The 19,497-nt window shown below is 55.1% G+C and overlaps 7 protein-coding genes across 7 annotated transcripts; all 7 read left to right on the top strand.

Moving 5' to 3' along the window:
• Nucleotides 1-121: 121 nt before the first annotated feature.
• JKF63_00952 (uncharacterized protein) lies at nt 122-2,068 on the top strand (the record flags this gene model as incomplete). Its single annotated transcript, XM_067897001.1, has 1 exon — nt 122-2,068. One exon carries the CDS (start codon nt 122-124, stop codon nt 2,066-2,068), a length of 1,947 nt encoding a protein of 648 aa, XP_067753158.1.
• Nucleotides 2,069-3,280: 1,212 nt separating this feature from the next.
• Nucleotides 3,281-3,862, top strand: JKF63_00951 (uncharacterized protein; the record flags this gene model as incomplete). Its single annotated transcript, XM_067897000.1, has 1 exon — nt 3,281-3,862. One exon carries the CDS (start codon nt 3,281-3,283, stop codon nt 3,860-3,862), a length of 582 nt encoding a protein of 193 aa, XP_067753157.1.
• Nucleotides 3,863-4,655: 793 nt separating this feature from the next.
• On the top strand, nt 4,656-5,786 carry JKF63_00950 (uncharacterized protein; the record flags this gene model as incomplete). Its single annotated transcript, XM_067896999.1, has 1 exon — nt 4,656-5,786. One exon carries the CDS (start codon nt 4,656-4,658, stop codon nt 5,784-5,786), a length of 1,131 nt encoding a protein of 376 aa, XP_067753156.1.
• A 3,103-nt stretch (nt 5,787-8,889) lies between these two features.
• JKF63_00949 (uncharacterized protein) lies at nt 8,890-9,840 on the top strand (the record flags this gene model as incomplete). Its single annotated transcript, XM_067896998.1, has 1 exon — nt 8,890-9,840. The coding sequence occupies one exon, from the start codon at nt 8,890-8,892 to the stop codon at nt 9,838-9,840; it is 951 nt and encodes a 316-aa protein (XP_067753155.1).
• A 2,103-nt stretch (nt 9,841-11,943) lies between these two features.
• Nucleotides 11,944-12,720, top strand: JKF63_00948 (uncharacterized protein; the record flags this gene model as incomplete). The annotated part of the gene is made up of 1 exon (XM_067896997.1): nt 11,944-12,720. The coding sequence occupies one exon, from the start codon at nt 11,944-11,946 to the stop codon at nt 12,718-12,720; it is 777 nt and encodes a 258-aa protein (XP_067753154.1).
• A 1,633-nt stretch (nt 12,721-14,353) lies between these two features.
• On the top strand, nt 14,354-15,076 carry JKF63_00947 (uncharacterized protein; the record flags this gene model as incomplete). Its single annotated transcript, XM_067896996.1, has 1 exon — nt 14,354-15,076. The coding sequence occupies one exon, from the start codon at nt 14,354-14,356 to the stop codon at nt 15,074-15,076; it is 723 nt and encodes a 240-aa protein (XP_067753153.1).
• A 2,109-nt stretch (nt 15,077-17,185) lies between these two features.
• JKF63_00946 (uncharacterized protein) lies at nt 17,186-18,358 on the top strand (the record flags this gene model as incomplete). Its single annotated transcript, XM_067896995.1, has 1 exon — nt 17,186-18,358. The coding sequence occupies one exon, from the start codon at nt 17,186-17,188 to the stop codon at nt 18,356-18,358; it is 1,173 nt and encodes a 390-aa protein (XP_067753152.1).
• Nucleotides 18,359-19,497: the final 1,139 nt, after the last annotated feature.

Raw genomic sequence — 19,497 nt, 5'->3', positions numbered from 1 at the left:
TCGCCCTGCCTCAGCCCTACAATTTTGCCCCACCCCTCCTCGTTGTTGTTCACCACCACATCGTGACGTTCCTTTCTTTCTCCCCCCTCTTCCCCCTTCCGATTTTACCCACTTCATTGAGATGGCTGACGCGAGTCTGCCGCCAGAGGAGCGCATCGAAGCGCAGCGGAAGCGCATTCAAAATAAACTGCATGCGTGCGACGGCTCAAATGAATCCGCCGATGGCTTGACTAAAGAAACATCTTCCCGCTCTGCGGCTGAGCAGAAGACGTTGGACACACGTTACCAAATGTCGATGCTGCACCACGCAAACATCGACGCCGCCACCAAAATCCTCGTCTCTGCAGAAGTGGCAGAGTCAGAACGCCGTCAGCACGCTCAGGACGTGGAGCAGAAATTTGTACAGACTCAAGAAAGCAGCGGCGCTGACGCGCAACACGGGGCACTGCTGCTGCAGTTCGAGGCTCTCTACCGTATGGGAGTCCCCCACGAACTCCACACAGCTCTCACGGAACAGCGCAAGGAGTGTGCGGCGCTCGTTGACGTGAAGGAGAAGCTTATCTCGGAGCTGCGTGAGCAGTTGCACCAGCGAGAGGAGGAGTATGTTGGCTTGCTCAAAAAGAACAAGGAAAAGGTCAATCAGCTCGTCGAGACGATGCGTGCAAGCACAGAAGACTATCTTCATCAGTACACGACGAAGCTGCAGGACATCGAGAGTACATACGAAGCAGAGCGAAAGGCGTACTTGGACAAGTGCGCCGAGGAGGTAAAGGAGTTGGTCAAGACGCGACGCACAAAGGAGATCGAGTACCGAAAGCACCGCGAGCAGAAGATAGTGGAGGCCCAAGAGCAGCTTGCGGAACGATATGAGTCCAGCTACGAAGACTTCAATGAAGTAAAGCGTGGGCACCAATCCGACGTGCACGCGTTGCGTGAGGAGCTTGAAAAAGCGAAGGCCGACTACCTCCTCAACGGCGAACGGCTCACATACAACTTGCAGGTGCTGCGCGAGCGAGTGAAGGAGAACCGTAGTGCGCAGGCGCAGTACAAAAAAAAGATCACGCGACTACAGGAGACGCTGGCGACGTTGCTGGCACGCTATCAGGATGCGGACAAGCGGTTCCAGCGCGCGAACAACGAGCTGACAAAGCAGTTGCACCGCTTAAATCAGCAGTACACAGATACACAGGACAAATTCGCCAAATTTGAAAAGAAGGATAAAGTGAAGTACCACCAGCTGTGGAAGCTTCACCACGACAAGTGCCAATCCCTCGCGCAGGAATGCTTGCAAGCAGATCGCCTCGTGTATGAGGAACTCTTGCGGATGCCCTGGCAACCGCCGGCGCTGCGCTACTGGCCTCGCGAGGAGATGGAGGTCGAGGCTCAGAGGGACGAGATTGACGAGCAGCCCCAAGAGGCGCCAGAGGTGGAAATGTCAGAAGCAGCGCAGATGCTTTTCAGCATTCTCAAGTCACAGGCGCGGTTCTTAGTTGACAGCAACGTTCGAGACGCCATCCAGAGTATACGTGGCACAACGGAGGAGCAGGCGGATGTGGAGGGCATTCTCACCACGCTAGGGCTCAATCGCACAAGTGATGTAAAGGACATGTTGGAATACTTTTTAGTAGAAAACGAAGATGAGACGGTCGCCCTAATCAACCCGCAGGAGGCGCTCAGCGCTTTGGACACCTACCTCAGGCACCGTGCTAAGGAAGAAATGAAGACAACGTCGACAACAGGCCCAACCGTCGAGCAGAAACACGCCGATGAGGTGCACAACGCCGAAAAGCGGCGCTTGGCAGAGAAAGAGTACTGGCGCAACATGGCCCAAACGGTGCCAAAGGACCACCTGGCAGTCTGGGAAGCCCTGGAGGACGGCCTCAGTCAGTACCTCTCGCAGCTCCAGCAGCGGAAGCAGCTCATCCGTGACACTGACACGATTCGAGCACAAAACAACGAACTCAAAGGCCTGATCCGTCAGTATATGGGCAGCTCTATCAACTACGAACTGTACGCCACACCTCGCCTTGTCACGGAGGCCATGATCGATTCCTCACGGAAATCCTAAGAAGAGCACGGCATTGAAGATGCAGTGCATTGCCGCTGTGTTTTTTTGTGTGTAGGCAGTGGTGGGTGGCGTGGAGGGGGAGGAGGAGGAGGAGGGGGGGTCTGTGCTGTTTGTTTCTGCTCTTCCGCTTTTTGTTTGCTTTGCAATGATGTAGACTTGTTTGCATGTCTGCACAGAGGCCTCCTTCAAAAGAGATGCGCTAACTTTCTATGTGAGGGGGGGGGGAGGGAGGGAAGTTCTGTGGGGCTTCTTTATCCCCCATGTCGTCCCCCCCCCCTTGCCCAGCCCTCTTTTACTTGATGTACACCAACCCACCGGCACCCGTCCTGGGAGCAATCAGCATCCCCGCACAACAAGGGAAAGGGCCAACAGAGGAAACAAGGCAGGTAAGACAAAAAAATGGCAAAAGGCACGTTTACATGTAGGCGACAGCGAGCTGGTACGTGAAGAGGACAGACACCCAAACTGCGATGTGCGGGCCTCTTAAAGCAGGAAACTGGTGCGCCACTGAGCCTTCTTGAGGAAAGGTGGAGGGCAGGTTTGCCTTTCCCACCTCCCTACACACGGACACACAAACGAACTGAGCCTGAATAGTGTGTGCTCTCATGGTTGTGCATGGCTCACCTGCCGGGATGACAGCAATTTCTCTCCGTCTTTTTTTTCGACCCATCTTCTTCTTCTGTCCTGTTCACTTGACAAGTGATAGCCTATCCTCTTCGGTTTGTTATAGAGGCCTAGCCATTGCACTAATAGAACTGCTGTGCAGATAGCATACTGAGCATTTATATTGAGCCTTGACTCTTCTTTGACACCCCCTCCCTTTTTTTTTGATGATACGAATCGACTGTTCTTGCTCAGCACACATAGCTTTCAAGAAGTGGCAGCAAAGGAAGGCCATTCCGTAGCGGCTTTTGTTGTTGCGCTTCTCTTTAGAGCAACTGTATAACAACGTGCGTCTGGCACCATCTCGCCTCCTCCCTTTCCCGTTTCTGTTGTGTAGTGCTTTTCTCTGCTTCGCCCCCCCCCCTCCCCCACCCCCAATCCCTCCGCTGTACACACTGCGCCTGATATACGACAACGCACACGAGCGCGCTTCGTACGTTGCACGGTTGTCCCTCCCATTCTCCCCGCGCTTTGTTCCCCCCCCCCCTTTATTTTTCTTTGATTTTTATTTTTTAGTGAGACCCCCCCCCAGTCAACGCTCTCTGCACAATGTCGGGTGGTAACGGAGCTCAGGGACATTTTATGATTGGCAAGGCCAATGGACCCACATCGTTCAACTGGCACGGCTCAGTGCCGACGGTCATGGTGGACAACCGCTTTGAGCCCAACTTTCGTCAGTTTGACTTTTTCTTGGAGAACAACGAGGTACCAAACGCTGGTCTTGTCGAGCGCGTGTTTAAGCCGGGGGATGGCGAATCCCACTGGAACCTGCGCACCCTCATGAACACGAACGCGCGCTGTACGCCGGTGCTCGTCACGAGTCTCTTTGGTGCCAGTTTTGTGAATTTCCTCTACACACGATTCCTGAACAAAACCGGCGCATCTGTCCGCTGGTCCTTCTGGACGTGTTTTGGTGCGATGTTGTTGTGGAACAACTTCACTAAATTTATCGCCCGCGAGCGTTACTTCCAACGCGACTTCCAGCGAAACCAGATTTACTCGCATGATGAGCTGCGTCACCAGCGCGACCAGCAGCGGGTTCGTGAGGCGTTGTACGAGAAAGACTTTGTGACCAACCCCGTAGCAGAGTACCGTATCAAGACGTGGCAAGTGGCGGACCGCTTTGCCTAAGGGCGCTAGCCTCATTGGGCAAGAGCGCCTTGAGCTCTCTCAGAAATTCACGTAGCGCGCACGTACGTGTGTACATGTGTGTGTTTCGGTACCCCGTCTTCTTCTTTCTCCCCTCTTTCCATTACCGACCTGTCCCCGTTGTATGATGACTTTTCCTAGCAGCAATGTTGTGTTGCTCCCCCCCCCTCAAAAAAAAAAAACATCTTCCCCCAGCCTTGCTGGTCGTCTTCCTTTCTCGCACGTGCTTCTTGCGGCTCGAAAGCGGCGTGGGGAGCAAAGAAAGACACACGTGGGTGCCCTCATCAGGACCGCGACTGGAAGTCATGTCCATCGCCGCCTCCCGTCCCCCCCCAAAAAAAAAAGCTGCCCACCACAACCCCCGAGCATAATTGAATCTTCTTTTTGCGCTCGCCATTATGCCCTACAGATCACCTTCCGGTACTTCCACATGTGTGTCACGAAACATCCATCTGCTCTGTTCCCTGCGTTTCCATTCTCCGGAGTTGTGCTGCAGCACCCTAGCGATCGAGCTGCACACCGCCTCCTTCCTTTTCTTTTTGAGCTTCCCTCGCCCCAACCACCACCACAACCAATTTGTCTAGGCGTGTGGCTTTTGGATTCCACAGATCATTTTTGTACCGTGCCGAGCACCTGCGCTATAGCGGACAAAACCGTTACTGCATTCAAAAGTGGATTATCGGTGCGGCCCGGCAGAGGCGGATCGAGTCAGCTGCGTTCTGTGCGCGATCCATCCCGTGTCATCCCCATCCCCTCTCCGATCACCACCTCTCAAATGTCCTTGTCGAACAAGCGCGAGGTGCGTGAGCACGTGAAGTCTGTGCTTCAAACATACGAAGAGAAGAACCACATCGATGTGGAGGAAATGAAAATCCTGACGCGCGAGGCCTCGGACGCTGTCGTCGCCCTCCCCGCAACGCCAGCGAGCGTCACAACAGCTGCCCTGACGGCCTTGCATAACCTGCTGAGTAGTCATGCCGACGTAAAAGCTGAGGTGATGGAGGCTGTTGCGCGATCCCTAGAGGCTAGCAATGCAGCCTCTGCCCAGACAGACGTTAGTGCCACAGCGTCTCACGAAACCGGCACCTTAACGCAGGTGACGTGCAGCAGCAGCAGCAGCGGCACGAACACCACCGGCACCGCTGCCTCGACGCTCAGCTTCAGCGCTTTTAAGGCTCGTATGGCAAAAAAGAGGGATGAGCTGAAGATAGAACGCGACACTGTCGCAGAGGTGACAGCGACAGCCACTGCTCAAGTCGGGTCCATCACCGCAACCGCCCCACGAGCGGAGCCATCATCAAAGATGGAAACGGGTGAAGCGCACACCACAACTGTCGCCACTGACCCAACAGAATCTTTCAATCTCTCTAACCAGCCAAGCGCAGTCCCTACGCCGTCCCTGCGACCCTCCACAACGCCCGCACCGTCCTCCCTACTGGACGTGGCCGAAGAAGCGGCTCTCTCACGTGAGCGCGACGATGTTGCAAGCGAGCAGCCACCGGCGAAGGTGGAGAAGAAGGAGGCCTTCGTGATTTCAGCTCTGCCAGATCCAGATGAGGAGGTAGACCTCTACGCGGACCTCGCACCCTTGTCACGAGGCCGTGGTCGTGGTCGTGGCCGTGGGCGGGGACGAGGCCGTGGGCGGGGAGGCCCGCCATATTTTTACCCCCCCAACCCCCTCGGTGCCCCACATCCGCATCATCACGGAGCGCCACCCCCGTCGCATCAGTACGGAGGAGGACCGCCACCGACGCACAATCACTACGGTCCACCGCCTCCAGCACAGCATCACTACTACGATGGGCCGCTGCATTCCCATCACCACTACTACGGCCCCCCGCAACCGCAACCGCACACGCACCGCGGCGGCTACGGACCCAGCACCTTTCCCCATCGACCTTATTAGCAGCACGCAGGCGCGCCTCGTACCTCCCCTGCACAGTAGGTGATCGCATTGTCGCCTTCGTGTGCTGCCCTGCGTACGTGACCTGCACCGTAGTACAGTCGTACCCAGTCGTCCTTTCGGTTCACACTCCTCGCCCCTCTCCCTCTCACTCCCCCACGACCACCGCCACCGTCGCGGCTAAGATCTGCAGATCTTTCCGAATGAGTCTTTGTTTGTCAACTTTTTCGTGCCATTCACGTTTCCCCCGATCGTTTTTGTTGTTGTTACTTTCCTCTCTTTCTTCTAATTTTTGTATCTTCCCGCCCGTATTCCCTTTGCGTTGCTCATCTCAGCCTCCATGGGTAGCGGAGTGTGTCTTCAGTCTCGGTGGTGTGCGTGTGCCCTTGCACCACGCGACTCTCCGTCACCCTGCCACCCCTGCCCTTTCTCTGCCCCCCTCCCTCCCTCTTCCCCCCCCGCCCCCGTCACCCTCCCCTCCCCCCGACTCTCAGCTGATATATTCAAAGACACAGAGGGGAAATGTCTCCACCCGCCCCTTGCCTTTTTGGTCTCCGTTCAGAAAATCCCGGAAGAGCAGGAGGGAGACCTGCGAGCAAGTTTTGCTTGCGCGCCCCCCTCCACTCCTCTTCCCCTGCCCTTTCGAGAGAGAGGATAAGAAAACGTGCCACAGCGTAGGTACACAACGGTGTAGCTAACATGTCTGTGCATAGCTCTGTGGCACTGTCAGCTTTCGGAGAGTGTGTACGGCATGTGCTCTGTGATTGCTCTCCCGGCACGGGTTTTGTCACGCCGCCGTCTCTGAAAGGATTACAGCCGCCAACGCAAACACCACTGCCTATCCTCCGCCTCCTACGTCGAGAGGAACTCACAAAAAAACAAACGTTATGCCTCCCTTCCTTCTTCTGTACCTTGGATGTTCATTGTTGTTTTGTGCACTTGGTGGCCCCCCTCTGATTTCCTGGCTGACCTCTCTCCCTCCCTCAGGCGTGAGACTCTCCCTCATTTTTCTCTCTCAGCCATGTTGCCGTGAGGAAGTGATCATTGCGTGTGGTCGAGAGTGATTCCCCCTACTCCCCCCCCGGCGTGTGACGGTGGTGAGCGGCAGAGCAGCGCGTGTTGTCTGTCGCTCTCTTCTTTCTTGTGTGTGTGTGTGTGTGTGTGTCGCAGTTGGTGTTGACTAGCTCACCGGACGACATAAAATTTCGTTTTCTTTTGAGGGTATGAGAGGGTGCAGGCCTTGCATACCCTCCCCCTCACGAACAGAACATCGCCCGCGCTGAGTGTTTGCGTGGTGATCCAACTCGCTCTCTCTTTAGAGCGTATCACGCACACAATTTACATCCCATCACGCAGGCATCCACATCGTTTCCCTAAATGACCGCACAAACACTGTGACTTGAGGGAAGGAGTCACACTGCGCAGTTAGCCAGTGTCTTGCCCTTGTGTGGCATCATGACGCCTCCGTCTGAGCTCACATACAACCCGCCCCCCCTTTTTTTTTCGGACGCAAAGAGGGTTGAGTTGGGAGGTAGATTTGGTGCTTCTCAACACCTACATTGCAAGAGCGCAAGACAAAACCGATGCGCCAGACGGAAACTTTTGAAGGAATGAACATCCCACCCACCGAATAGTAAAACAATGGGGTGTAATTTTGGCGCTTTACGAAACGACGCTGCAATGCGTCCCGGCGCCGCATCCCCCTAATTGGGTGCGGCTAGAAGTTGTGAAAAAGGGGGAGGGGAGGGGAAATTCTTGACATTTTGCCAGTGTGTGGCCCCTCCCCCCTCTTCTTCGTTTCTGCTACCTGCAAGTTACCCATTTTCGCAACGCTAGCAGTGAAAGGGGTGATGCAGGGAGTGGAATAAAAAGAAGGCGCAGATCCGAGAGGCGTCGTACAAGTAAGCGGATGGGCCTTCGATGGAGGGCATAACGTAGTTCTGAACAGACGCGAGCATCTCCGTCGAATTCAGTGTATATTTTGAGGCGCTGCTTTTTTTTTCATCGTACTTGCGCGATTGACTTGGGGGTGTGTCTGGATGATAATTATGATGTTTTTTTTTTATTTCTCCCCCCCCCCTTTCTAATCGGTGTGACTTTTTTTTTGCTCGTGGGTTGGTGTGGATGTTTTTCTACGCGCGTCTGTGCGCGTCGGTTTTGTTTTTTCCTTGGCTTTTTTCATTTTGCCTATCTAGGCCTCTTTGAGGAGGCGTGCGACAACTCTGTGAGAACAAAGCCGTCGAGTGAGATACGCAAGAAGCTAAAAAAGAAGTTTTGAAACAGCGGGGTTAGCGCTCGCGGCGACAGTCCTGTCGCCACCCCCTCTTCCCCCACCACGCGGTGAACCCACAGCTTGTGTGTGTTGCTGCGCCGCTCCTGCATCGTACGCCATCTTTGCCAAGTGGCTCTGGTGGCACTCTGACAAGCGACTGAGGGGCAGGAGCCCTGACTGGTCACCCGGGAGTGCATGGCAACCTCCTACCATGGAAGGTGGAAGACCGCTGTGTGCATGCGCCTGGTGCGGAGAGGATGTTTCTTCGCGTTCTCCTGCTCCTACGCGGGTGGCGCGCCTTTATGTTTGTTTCGTGTAGGGCTCTCTGTGTGTGTGCATATTTCCTCGGACACCTCTGTGCCGTTGTGTGGGGCATTGTCCCCCCCCCCACCACCCCCACCCCCTTCGCCATGTCACCTTCATTCTATGTTGCCTACACCAGTAAATGCTAAATCAAAACGCGCCATGGACGTTCTCTCCTCCTCGCGGTGTGCAACGTGGTAACAGACACGCAGCATACTCGAATACACTCGGCTGCAGCGGTGTGTGTTCGCCACAATTGTCTTTGCTATATCTGCTTCACCTCCCTTATTCAATGAGAAGCACAATGTAGCAAAACAGCGTAGGCAAGACACGGTCGGGTCTCCCATGAACCCCGCACCACTGCCGCGCTGTGTCATGACACACCAGCAGCTCCTCTGCAACCAGTCTTTATTCGCCTGCTTCACTCTCTCCCTCCCTCTCCCTCCCTCCCCCATCATTTTGTTTATCCCCTACCCCCTTGTGCCCCCTTCAGGATTCTCCCCCCAAATTCGCTTCGCCTCTCAGTGAAGGATGGATTTGGCATTTCCGAAGAAATACCACGAAGTCGTCAAGTACTTTGACTACTACATTGGTGACTTGGAGAAGACTCCACTGCTCACAGATGTGCAGAAGCTCATGTTCTACGCACTGCGCCAGCAAGCTGACCACGGTCAATGTATCACTTCGGCCCCGCCCATCTGGTACACGACAGAGCGTAAGAAGCATCAGGCATGGAAGCAGCTTGGGCGTATGTCCACTTTCGAAGCAATGGTATTCTTTGTGCAACAGTTTGAGGAGATCCTCATGCAATTGGAGAAGCCTGCCACGCCATTGGCGTCTACATCAGCGCCCACCCCCCGCAATGCCGGTGTCGATTGGCCATCGCGTCTACAAGAAATGGAAGCCAAGACGAGCCCAAAACCCAAGCTCACACAGCACAGCAGTGGCGCTTTAGCGAGCGAAGGCGTTCATGCCGACAGGGACTTTGCCGCTGTGGGTCAAAGTCCCTCTCCAGTCACTGTTGACGAAGAGGTGCCACATGTATCGTCGCCATCACTTTCCAGGGATGCAGAGATGGTCGCCTGGGATGCAGATATTCTTTCTCACTCTGCGGTCACACTTGAAAACATACGTTACCTTGCCTCGGAGCTGATGCATGCCCGGCATGCGCTTCGGCAACTGCGGGAGGAGGGCGCCTCACAGCACGTCGAGCAGAACGGCGCTATCCCTTGCACCAGCGGCCTTCGGAGTCGGGAAACTAGTCTGTGGTGGCCGCCGCCTCGCCCCGGCTCCATCGCTACAGGGCCGCCACTGAAGCCAATATGGGGCAGCAACGGCAACGCTGCTCGTGCTCCAATGGTGGCGCCGCCGATGCGCCCCTCCGCACGATCGATGACAGAGGCTGCCGTGGGTGTGTCACTTCGGGTGTTGCACTTGAAGACGTCGCTAGACACCGGCAAATCTACCGACCCGGGCGCTTAGCCAGCGTGACTCAACCACGAGGCGCGGGACAATGTTGAAGACAGCCTGTTTTTGTATCTAAATTGTTGATGGAACGTCTTCGTAGTTGCGCCTTTAGTCCACACACTCGGTGATTACGTCTGTGTGTGTGTGTGTATGGAGCGCCCCCCCCCGCCCCCTTTTCTCTTGCCTCTCCTGCACGACGCGCCACTTGAATACTGAATGGGGGAGTGTACTAACCACAGCGACATGCAGACCCACACACCCAAGCTTGACAGTAGCGCATCCCTCATGTGTGCACCGAAATATATCCGCTATTGAAATCTTTTCTACCCCCGCTTCGTTGTCACGAGTACACCACTGCCGTTTAGCCGCCACCCTCCTCCCCTCCCCCCCCCCTTCGACCGCCACCACCACCACGTGGGGCCCTACGTGTATTGTGCTTGTCAATGTGTTTATTTTGTTGGCTCTTATCGCTAAAATACATTTTTTTTCAATGCTGTTTTTACTTTTCTGCTCTCATCAATCGAAACTGCTTTCTTGCTGTTGTTGGGAGGAGGGGGGTAGAGAGCAATGACAAGCAGGCCCCTCCCCCCCCCCTGTCATCTAGGACGACTCGCCTGCGATCGCATCCGGTCATGCAATCAAGAGGCTCTTCTCTCTTCCTCCCCCCACCCCTCCTCCTCCCCAATCCCCCTTTTTTTCAGATGCACACAGGTGGGGTGGGGTGGTGTGGGGGGGGGGGGGGTATCGGCGGCAAACGGAAATGGGGGTGGACTGCATAGCAGGAGCAATGGCGGCTGCGGGGCGAAGGCAAAGGAGAGAGTTGGCAGGCGCGCGATACCAGCGCCCTCTCAGACCCTGCTTTCTACCCACGTGCCGTGCTTCTCCGTCTGCGACCTCAACGCGCTGCATTCCACCGCACGGTGCGAAGACTGGCCAGTCGAAACCCTGTGTGACTCGATGGCGTGGTTCAGGGGCGCCCTCGCCGCGCCCCCGGCGTCTGTGCAACCCGAGTTCACGGGGTGGGGATGCAGAGAGAGGTGCGCAGACATGCAGACTTGAGAGCGTGTGAGTGCGGGTCTGTTTGCGCGGCCCTCGCCTGTCCCTCTTGCCCATCTGGCCTCTGTGGTGTTTTCTGTCCTCGAGGTGGGTGGGGGAGAATACACCACGCCCGCTATGCTCTGACAGCGCGCGCGCACCGTGCTCGCATTCGTGCATCGCTGGGGCCTCTTGCAGGACGACGGTGTTGTCTGCGATGGGGGTGCACTGTTGCCATCTCCCACTTGCGCCGCTGGCACAGGAGCGGGGCGACGGGGCGCTTCTCCATGAGCAACATGCCTGCGCGCAAAGAGCTAGTAGCTGGTTGTCCTGGAGGGGCACGGAGGGGAGAAGGGGTCCTGGAGGAGGCGGGCAGCGGGCTCTTGGCGCATACCCACGGAATGGGTAGTGGTCCCCGGGATACCACAATATATCTGTTTTGTGTGTGGTGAAGAAAGGTCCTGGGAGGATGAAAAACGAAGGTAGAGAATGGTTGCCGGCACGCCGTGGCCGCTTGAACCCCCCCCCTCCCTTCACGTGGATGTACAGATGGCTAGCACTCTAGGCGGCACCCCACCCACTCTCACAAGTCATAGGGCATAGACAGGCTGCTTGGATGTTCATCTACGATGCTCAGATATTGCTTAACGCTCTCTGCCCCTCCCCGCTTTCGACCCTCAACGCACATCTTTGTGTGTGTGTGTGTGTGTGTCAATTGGACACGCCTTATTGAGCGCAGCAGCACAACTATGATCCAGTCACAGCCCTCTTTGTGCCTCTCCTCTCATCTTCTGTTGAAAATATCGGCTTCCCTCCCCCCACGACCACCGCCACCGCCACCCCGCGCAGCGCTCCACCCGTGTGAAGCTCACCAGCGCCGCTTCACTCTCACCAAACGTGCATACAGGTACACGTCCTCTCCCCCCCCCCACCCAACCCTCTCGCCTGTACATTTTCTCGTGGTCCTTTGTTCATTTTTACCCATCACGCGGGTTTTTTCTGGGTGTTGCGTGTGTGTGTGTGTGTCTGCATTGCCAACGAATTTTTCCCAGCACCCACAGACTAAAAGTTGCACTGGGCAATATGGCGTGGTGCTGTTCGTCGAAGACGAATGCGGGAATGGTGGCAGCTCTGCAGCGTGAGGGCCTTATCAAGACCCGAGAAGTGATTGAAGCCATGCGCCGCGTGGACCGTGGCTGGTTTGTCCACAATCCCGAGGAGGCGTACTGCGATAGGCCTGTGCCCATCGGCTTCGGCGTCACTATTAGCGCCCCGCACATGCATGCTATTATGCTGGAGCTCGCGAGCGCGACCGTGCTAAATTATCGGAGCGTAGATCAAAGTCACCGCTTGCCGCTGCGACTGCTGGACATCGGCAGTGGCAGTGGCTACATGACGGCGGCCTTCGCCTCGTTGTGTGAGGCGTCTTGGCGGGAGGGTGTACCACAGATGTTTGAGGTAATTGGTGTCGAGCACGTGCTGGAGCTCCAGAAGAGGTCAGAGCATACCATCAAAACACATTTCCCTGACTGGATCCAGGACCATCGCGTCACGCTGCTACACGGAGACGGACGAAAACCTCACTCCATTGCTGGCGTCGGTGTAGGCAGTGGTGATGCCTTTGACGTGATTCACGTCGGCGCCACTACGCCAAAAGCTCTTGTGCCAGTGTATTTTTGCCTTCTCCGGCAGGGCGGCACGCTGGTGGTACCCGTTGGTGACCCAGGCGAGGCGCAGGAGTTACAGGTCTTCACAAAGGATAGTGAGGGCGATATCAAGATGAGGACTGTGTGCGGCGTGCAGTTTGTGCCACTCACATCGCTGGAAGCTCAGCTGAGCTGGGGCACCAAGAACACGTAAATCCACTCGTTGTCTCATGCGCCTCCAACGGATTGACCTGGCACTTGTTCGCACGTCTGCATATTCGTAGTCGAAAAGTGACATGCAGCTTCTTCTTTTTTCCAATGGAAGGGGGGAGATATTTTGCAATCAAACACAACATCTCTCATCGGACCTGCCTGATAGGGTGGCCCCTTCTCCTTTCATTTCCTTTTCGGTTCAAAACGGACCAAGGACAATCCAGGACCAATCAGATGGAATGAGTTCCCCCCCCCCTCATTCCCCTGCACACACACACACAAACACAAACAAACCGCTATGCCCCTATCGTATTATTTGGATGCATCTTAGTTCTCTCTGTGTTTCTATTTGCCACAACACTCGACTGTGTTGGTGTTTGTTGTCTTTTTCGCGCTGAAAACACCCCCGCCTCCTCCTCCTCCTCCTCCTCCCCCTCTTCCTGCGTGTATAGGCTTATTTATAATCGTGCACTGCTCCCCATGTCCGATTACCGCTGCCTCTCTCTCCTAGACGCGTGTCAAAACATTTTCGTTGTTGTTCTTCAAGTGCGTATCGTTTTCGTCTTTTTTTTTGTTCCTCAAGAAAGATGGATGCTTTGATGTCCTTGTGCATGAAAGGAGAACTGTCCCCGGCACGTTCACCAAAATATTGGTCGCATTTCTCGATACTTCTTTTTTCCCCTTGGTTTTTTTTGCCCCCCCCCACTTGTCCAAGTATAGAAACGGGGACTACATCGATTAACACCTTTGGCTGCATCCATCTCCGCTTGCGGTCCCCGACTCTCTCACGATACATTATATATATATATATATATGTTGTCGGTGCAAGTCCCTTTAACTCCTTCATCGAAGCGCAGATAACCCGCACACACCCCACAGCTTTTTTCTTCCCATCTTTTTTTTATGTTTCCTACGCCCTCCGCCCGCTGCTCTTTTCTCTGTTTATGTGTCAGTACAACATCTGCGTCTCCTGCCTCAATTTCCCCCTTCATAATGCAACTCCCCGTCTGCCTGACCCCCCCCCCCCCCTTCCCCCGCCCGCCGTCCACGATGGCGCTTTTGGAGACGAAAACATCGACAGCGCACGTACGTGGGCGAGAAGGCGGTCCGTGTGACTTTGACGACGCTTGAAGGGAATTTGAAAAAGGTAAAAGGGCATCGTGCATTGTGCCGTATCGCTCCACAGCACCCCCGATTGGTGCTCCCTCGCCCAGCCTGTCTGGTCTGCACCGTGTCTCTTTCGAAGGTGCACGTCTGCGGACACTTTTTGCCTCGTCGCGTTTCTACATCCTACTGATCTTTAGCCCCTGTGTTTGTACCTTCCATGCGGATCCGTCATCCGTGGTTCACCTTGCGCCTACTCCCTCCTCCACACGCCACTTTTCTACATGTCCCGCACGCCACACGCAGAATGCATGCAGTACCCCCTCCACCCCCACCCCGCAACATTTGTTCTGCCCTTTTATTTCGGTCACGATCATAAAACTCTTCCACTTCCCCTTCCCTTTGTGTGTGTGTGTGTGTGTGACCAACATTTATTCGACTTGTACGAAATCCCTAGTGGACTGCAAATACCTGAAGACTGTCCCTCATTGGTATTCTCAACAACAAAGGGAGAAAAAAACATATAAGAAATGTCGTCTCCGTCCCCTGTCCGCTGCTGTCCTACCGACAAGGGTGCCGCCACGTGCAAATGCAGCCCCACTGGTGACGATTTCTACATGGTTGGTCCCTACAACAGCAAGGCTGGCGTTGTCGTCGTGAGCGACATCTTCGGCATGCTGCCCAACTCGAAGCGCTTGGCTGACATGCTGGCTGAGCAGGGCTACCTCGTCGTCATGCCGGACTTCTTTGGCGCGCTTGCATGGCCAGAGTCGGAATGGCCGGCCGACTTTCAGTCAGAGCGCTGGACCAAATATGTGGAGAGAATCTCAAAACTCGACACATTTTCTCCCCGGATGGAGAAAGCTATTGCGGTTCTGCGCCAGATGGGGTGTGCAAAAGTGGGCGCCGTTGGCATGTGCTGGGGAGCTGCCCTGCCCTTCATGATGGCGGCACAGAGCAAGATTGACGCGGCCGCCACGGCTCACCCATCCTTCTTCACTGCCGACGCTGTGAAACTGGCGAAAACTCCAGTGCTGGTGATGCCGTCGAAGGACGAGCCTCCTATGAACGACGTGGAAGCCGCTGTCAGCGCTCACCCGGTGGAGCCGCATATGTACCAGCGCTTTGACACCCTGCCGCACGGCTTCTTTGGTGCCCGCTACGACCCTGACACCTACACGGCCGCAGAAATGAAGGATGTGGACACGGCACGTCAGCTCCTGCTGGACTTCTTCGAGAAGGCGCTCCGTTAGTTCTCTATTCGGTAAAAGCTGAGGTGCTCGTAACCGGCAGGGCTGTGTGTGTGTGTGTGATGTTAGTGCGAAACGTGCGCTGTAAGACGTCACGGTATGGCAATGCTTACGTGGGGCTACGGCACATTTGAAAAGTCACATGTGATGGCTGTCTGTGAGTCTTGACGTGTTTTCTCCCCATTGACTTGTGCGCGCCTCGACGTCTCTCTTCCCTTTTTTCTCCTTTTGAATAAATTTATATATATTTCTATCGCGTCTGTTGCCGTTTTTTCCCCCTCAAGCCTCCTCTGCAGTTTGCTGTGCCCCCCCCCCCCTTTACTCTTTTCATTTTTTTCCTGCACGCAAAAAAGGTCTAAGCACGTCTACAGATATATTTATATGCCTGTCTATGTGTGCGCGCGTGTAAAACATACATTAATGTCGGTGTTGTTGCTTTCGATTCCTCACGCCTTGGGTGTCGCCTCTCCCCCCCTCCCCACCGCTTCGTCTCCTCTCTATCCGAACCCCCTGTGCTACTTCTTGTGAAGTACCTGAGGCCTTTGCATGCGCTGACGTGAGTGCTGGAAAGGTGGGGGAGGGGAGGGGGCACTGTGACGTCAACAACCGTCTCTCGCGCCGACGATGATGAACGAACTACACCTCTGGGATGCACACCCATAACACGGGGCTCATGTCAAGCGCGCGTCACGAACGAGGAGGCAGCGAGAAGAGTTTGCCCTTCACACTCTCGGCGTCGGTTAGAGTAGCGGTCGATCTCCATAGCAGGACTCCGAATGGAGCGACGCGAGGGCGAAAAAACAAAAACTGACCAAACACAGCTCCCCGTCTCGGGCAGTGCACTCTGCGCGCATCACACGCACCGCCTTTTTCCTGACCACTGCCATCATCGCAAGAATATGGACTGGTCGATCTCTTTTCCATTAACCTCCCAATCTTCTTCGTGTCGAATTCCTTCATCGACCTCGCTTCGTGTTGCTCTTTCGAGCGACTCCAACGCACACCCCATTTCAGTTGGGTGGCTTCATTTCTGCTGAATAATAATAATAATCTCAGTCACTCTCCCCCCCCAAAAAAAAAAACGAAAAAGACGTGGGCCAAGCTCCCTCAAGATTACACATACAAAGCAGCGCCGCGCCCTACTTTTCTTTTCATTCGCTAGCTGTGATCTCTCCTTCTAGGTGTACCCCTGTTATATGAGGCTGACGAGCGTGCACGGGCACGTACACACACACCAGCATCATTGTACTTGAAGTAGGTACAACGCCCCCCTCTCTCCGCTGTAGCACGACTGCTGAAGGAATGCACCACCGACCGATCCCCCACCTTTCCATTGGTCTGTCTTTGTGGAGAACATAGGCTACTTCCCCTTTCCTCTCTCGCCACCTGCCTCTTAACCTCGGAGCGCCCTGGCTTGCTCTGCGTGAGCGGTGAGCATCGCTTGCTGTGTTTCTCCTTTTTTTTTTCGGCGGCTTCTCCTTGCCGATGTGGTACTGTTGCTCTTCTCCCCCCTATACATCTCCCCTTGCTCACGTTTGGATTGTCGACTAGTTCCTCCATTTGATGGTACGTCTGTTGCGGTTGGCTCGCTCTCCCTTTGTGTGGATTCCATGCGTTGTTTCAAACGACCCTAAACACTTCTCCTCACGAGTACCCCACCCCACCCAATCTCTCTCCCCCCTTTTTTTTCCTACCGCATAGTAAGCCCTATTCTTTCGTGACTTTTGTCCTGTTCTCTCTGGCAACCCACCGCCACCACGCCTGTCCACCTCCCCGCAATCCGACGTCTTGTTGCGTCCACACTAACTCCCGGTGCATCTGACGCTGGTGTAGTTTGGGTCCGTACACCTCGCTTTCTGCTTCATCGTGGGCGGTAGTGTACACTCCACCTTTTTTATTGGTCTGGTTTTGTGATTCACGTCATTTCTCGAGACTGCGGGGAAGGGGGAGAGGGGGTACTCCACTCGTTGCTGACGTTGTTCTACACCTCTCGTCAACGCCTTGCTGCGGGCGAGTCGTCGCACGTTTGGTGGCATCTCTACGGCTTGTGCCCCTGGTTCCGGGTTGCACTCAAAGAAGCACCATCTCACCCATATACGCACAACCCGCGCTATGGACGACAACGAGTTCGAATTTCCCCCGGATCAGCTTGACGATGTCGTGGCCAACAGGCTATCCCCTTACCAAGCGGCAATGCCGAGTCCGCTGAGTACGTCGTTCGAATACCCAACCGGCAGCCTGCCACTGAGCATGCTGGCACAGATTCCACTTGAACAGTTGCCTCCCACACTGCCCAAGAATCCGCAGAACTTCTCGATTGGGCAGGTTTTACGAGGCGCGCTATCTACGGCGCACATGCGCACGCCGCCAGGAGGCAGCGGTGTACCTCGACCAGGCGCGACAGTGGCGCCACTTCCTCACTCTCAGCGTCTGCAGCAGCACAACTCGCAGTACCCTTCGTGGGGTAACTCGCCGCCGCCTCCAGTCTCCTCAGACGAAGAGGAGCGTGACGGTGGTGCAGAAAACGCATATGATGTTGGCGAGGAGGCGCAGGCCGGGAGTACACAAGGTTCAGCGGACCTCGAAACGCGAGCGCGTCGTCTCCCAAATCGGCAGGCACGCATTGACTGGAGTGAAGGGGAGGTGCGCAGTTTCTACCAGGCGCTTTCCCAATACGGCACAGACTTTAGCGCTATCGCTGTGCTCTTCCCCGGTCGCTCACGCAGAGACATCAAGCGACTTTATCAACGAGAAATGCGGCAAAAGCCGAAGGAAGTGCAGGCTGCTCTTAACCAGAAACACCCGATCGACATGGCCACCTTCGAGGTGCGCTACGAGGCAAAGAAGAAGGAAACACAGCAGCCAGTGAAACCGAAAAAACTGAACTCCGAAGAGCTGGCTTTCCTAGATGAGATTGCAGGCGGGCAGCCTTCGGAAACAAACATGCTCGTCAAGAGTGAGGAGCTCGAGGTTTCTGTGCCGGCGGCAACGCTAGGGACTCTAGACGAAATGACAGCCGCGCCGCCGTGTCGGCCACGTAAGCGCCGCTCTCCAACGACGCAGTTGGATGCCGAGTACGAACCGGAGTCGAAACGAGCGATGAAAGAAATCGCCCCTATCGCCGCCGACGATGACTTCGACGTGGATCATGAGTCACTCTTCAATATGATCTCGCGGCACGACTGTGAAAAACACGCGTCGCTGGACACACTACTTTCGGTACAGCCACAACAGGGGCACCAGCACCAGACCGACTTGGAAGACTCGGATTTCTCTTTTGAGTGACCATAAAATCAAGAGGGCTAGAAAGTAACAGACTTCCCCCTCACCTCGGTGGGTGGGTGGGTGGGTGGGTAGGGGGGGGGGGGAGAAGGATGAACGCAGCAAAGCAAATGACTTACCCCTCTTCTGTTTCTCTCTGTTGTCTTCTTCCTCGACTGTCATATGACTTTGGGTGTCTGTCATGTTTTTTCCCGTCATATACTCATCTGCGCCCGGCAGGTAGAGGCGGAGCAGAACTCCAGTGACCACAACACCAACTGAAATCCCCCTTCGATTTGTTAGCCCCGCGTTTCTTGTCACTGGATTTCTTCTCTCATCAACGCTTCTTTTCGTTCTTCCGAACGTCCCTTGTCTCCTCTTCGCACGCCTCATCGCCTTCCTTAATGTGAAACCGGTCTCGTGGCGGTGTGCTCTTCAGTGTGCAGTGGACATGCTTTTCTCCACTTTGCTTCACCTTGTCGCCCACCACCACCCCGTCTGCGCACGCCCGACTCTGTTTCTTTCCCCTCCGTTTTTTGTTCGACCCTCTGTGTCCGTGGCGCCGATCATCTGTTTCTCTGTGTGTGTGTGTGTGTGTGCTTGTGTGCACATATGCACGAATATGTGCGCGGTTTTTTTTCTAGGGTATCTTTAGTCATCTGAATTGCCATCGCTCGTTTTCCTCGTTGTTGTCGCTCTGCTTCCCCACCTCCTTCCTTTTCACGCGAGTATTTGTTGTTGTTTTGCGCTTCATCTCTATTTGCCCAGTGGCGCCGAGACGTTGACAGGGGAGCGGGTGATGTTCTGGAAAAGAGAGAAAAAAGGCTGAGCCACGCAAGTGTTCACTGCTGTCTGTTTTCACCGTCCCCCCCCCCCATCACGCATCGTGTGTTCAATCCCCACCCCCCACCCCTCGCTCTTATCGTACACTTGAATGGGCTGCAAAGGCAGCAACGAAGTGAACAAGAAATAAAAAAACTTAAATGTGCCACCAAAGAAAAACGAAAGGCCCACTGCGTCCACTTCGGTCTTGGCAGCTGTTCCCCTCGACGACAAACGTACCACGAAAAGTATTTCACAGATTAACATCTATGTGTGCATGTGCATTCCTGTGCTCAACAAGGATCAAGTGCTTCCTCTCCATACCGCCCCCTCCCGGCTTG

This window comes from Porcisia hertigi, chromosome 36 (genome assembly GCF_017918235.1).
Source record: "Porcisia hertigi strain C119 chromosome 36, whole genome shotgun sequence".
NCBI lineage: Eukaryota > Euglenozoa > Kinetoplastea > Trypanosomatida > Trypanosomatidae > Porcisia > Porcisia hertigi.
The sequence above is the reverse complement of the archived record's forward strand: the minus strand, read 5'-3'. Positions and strand labels throughout refer to the sequence as shown.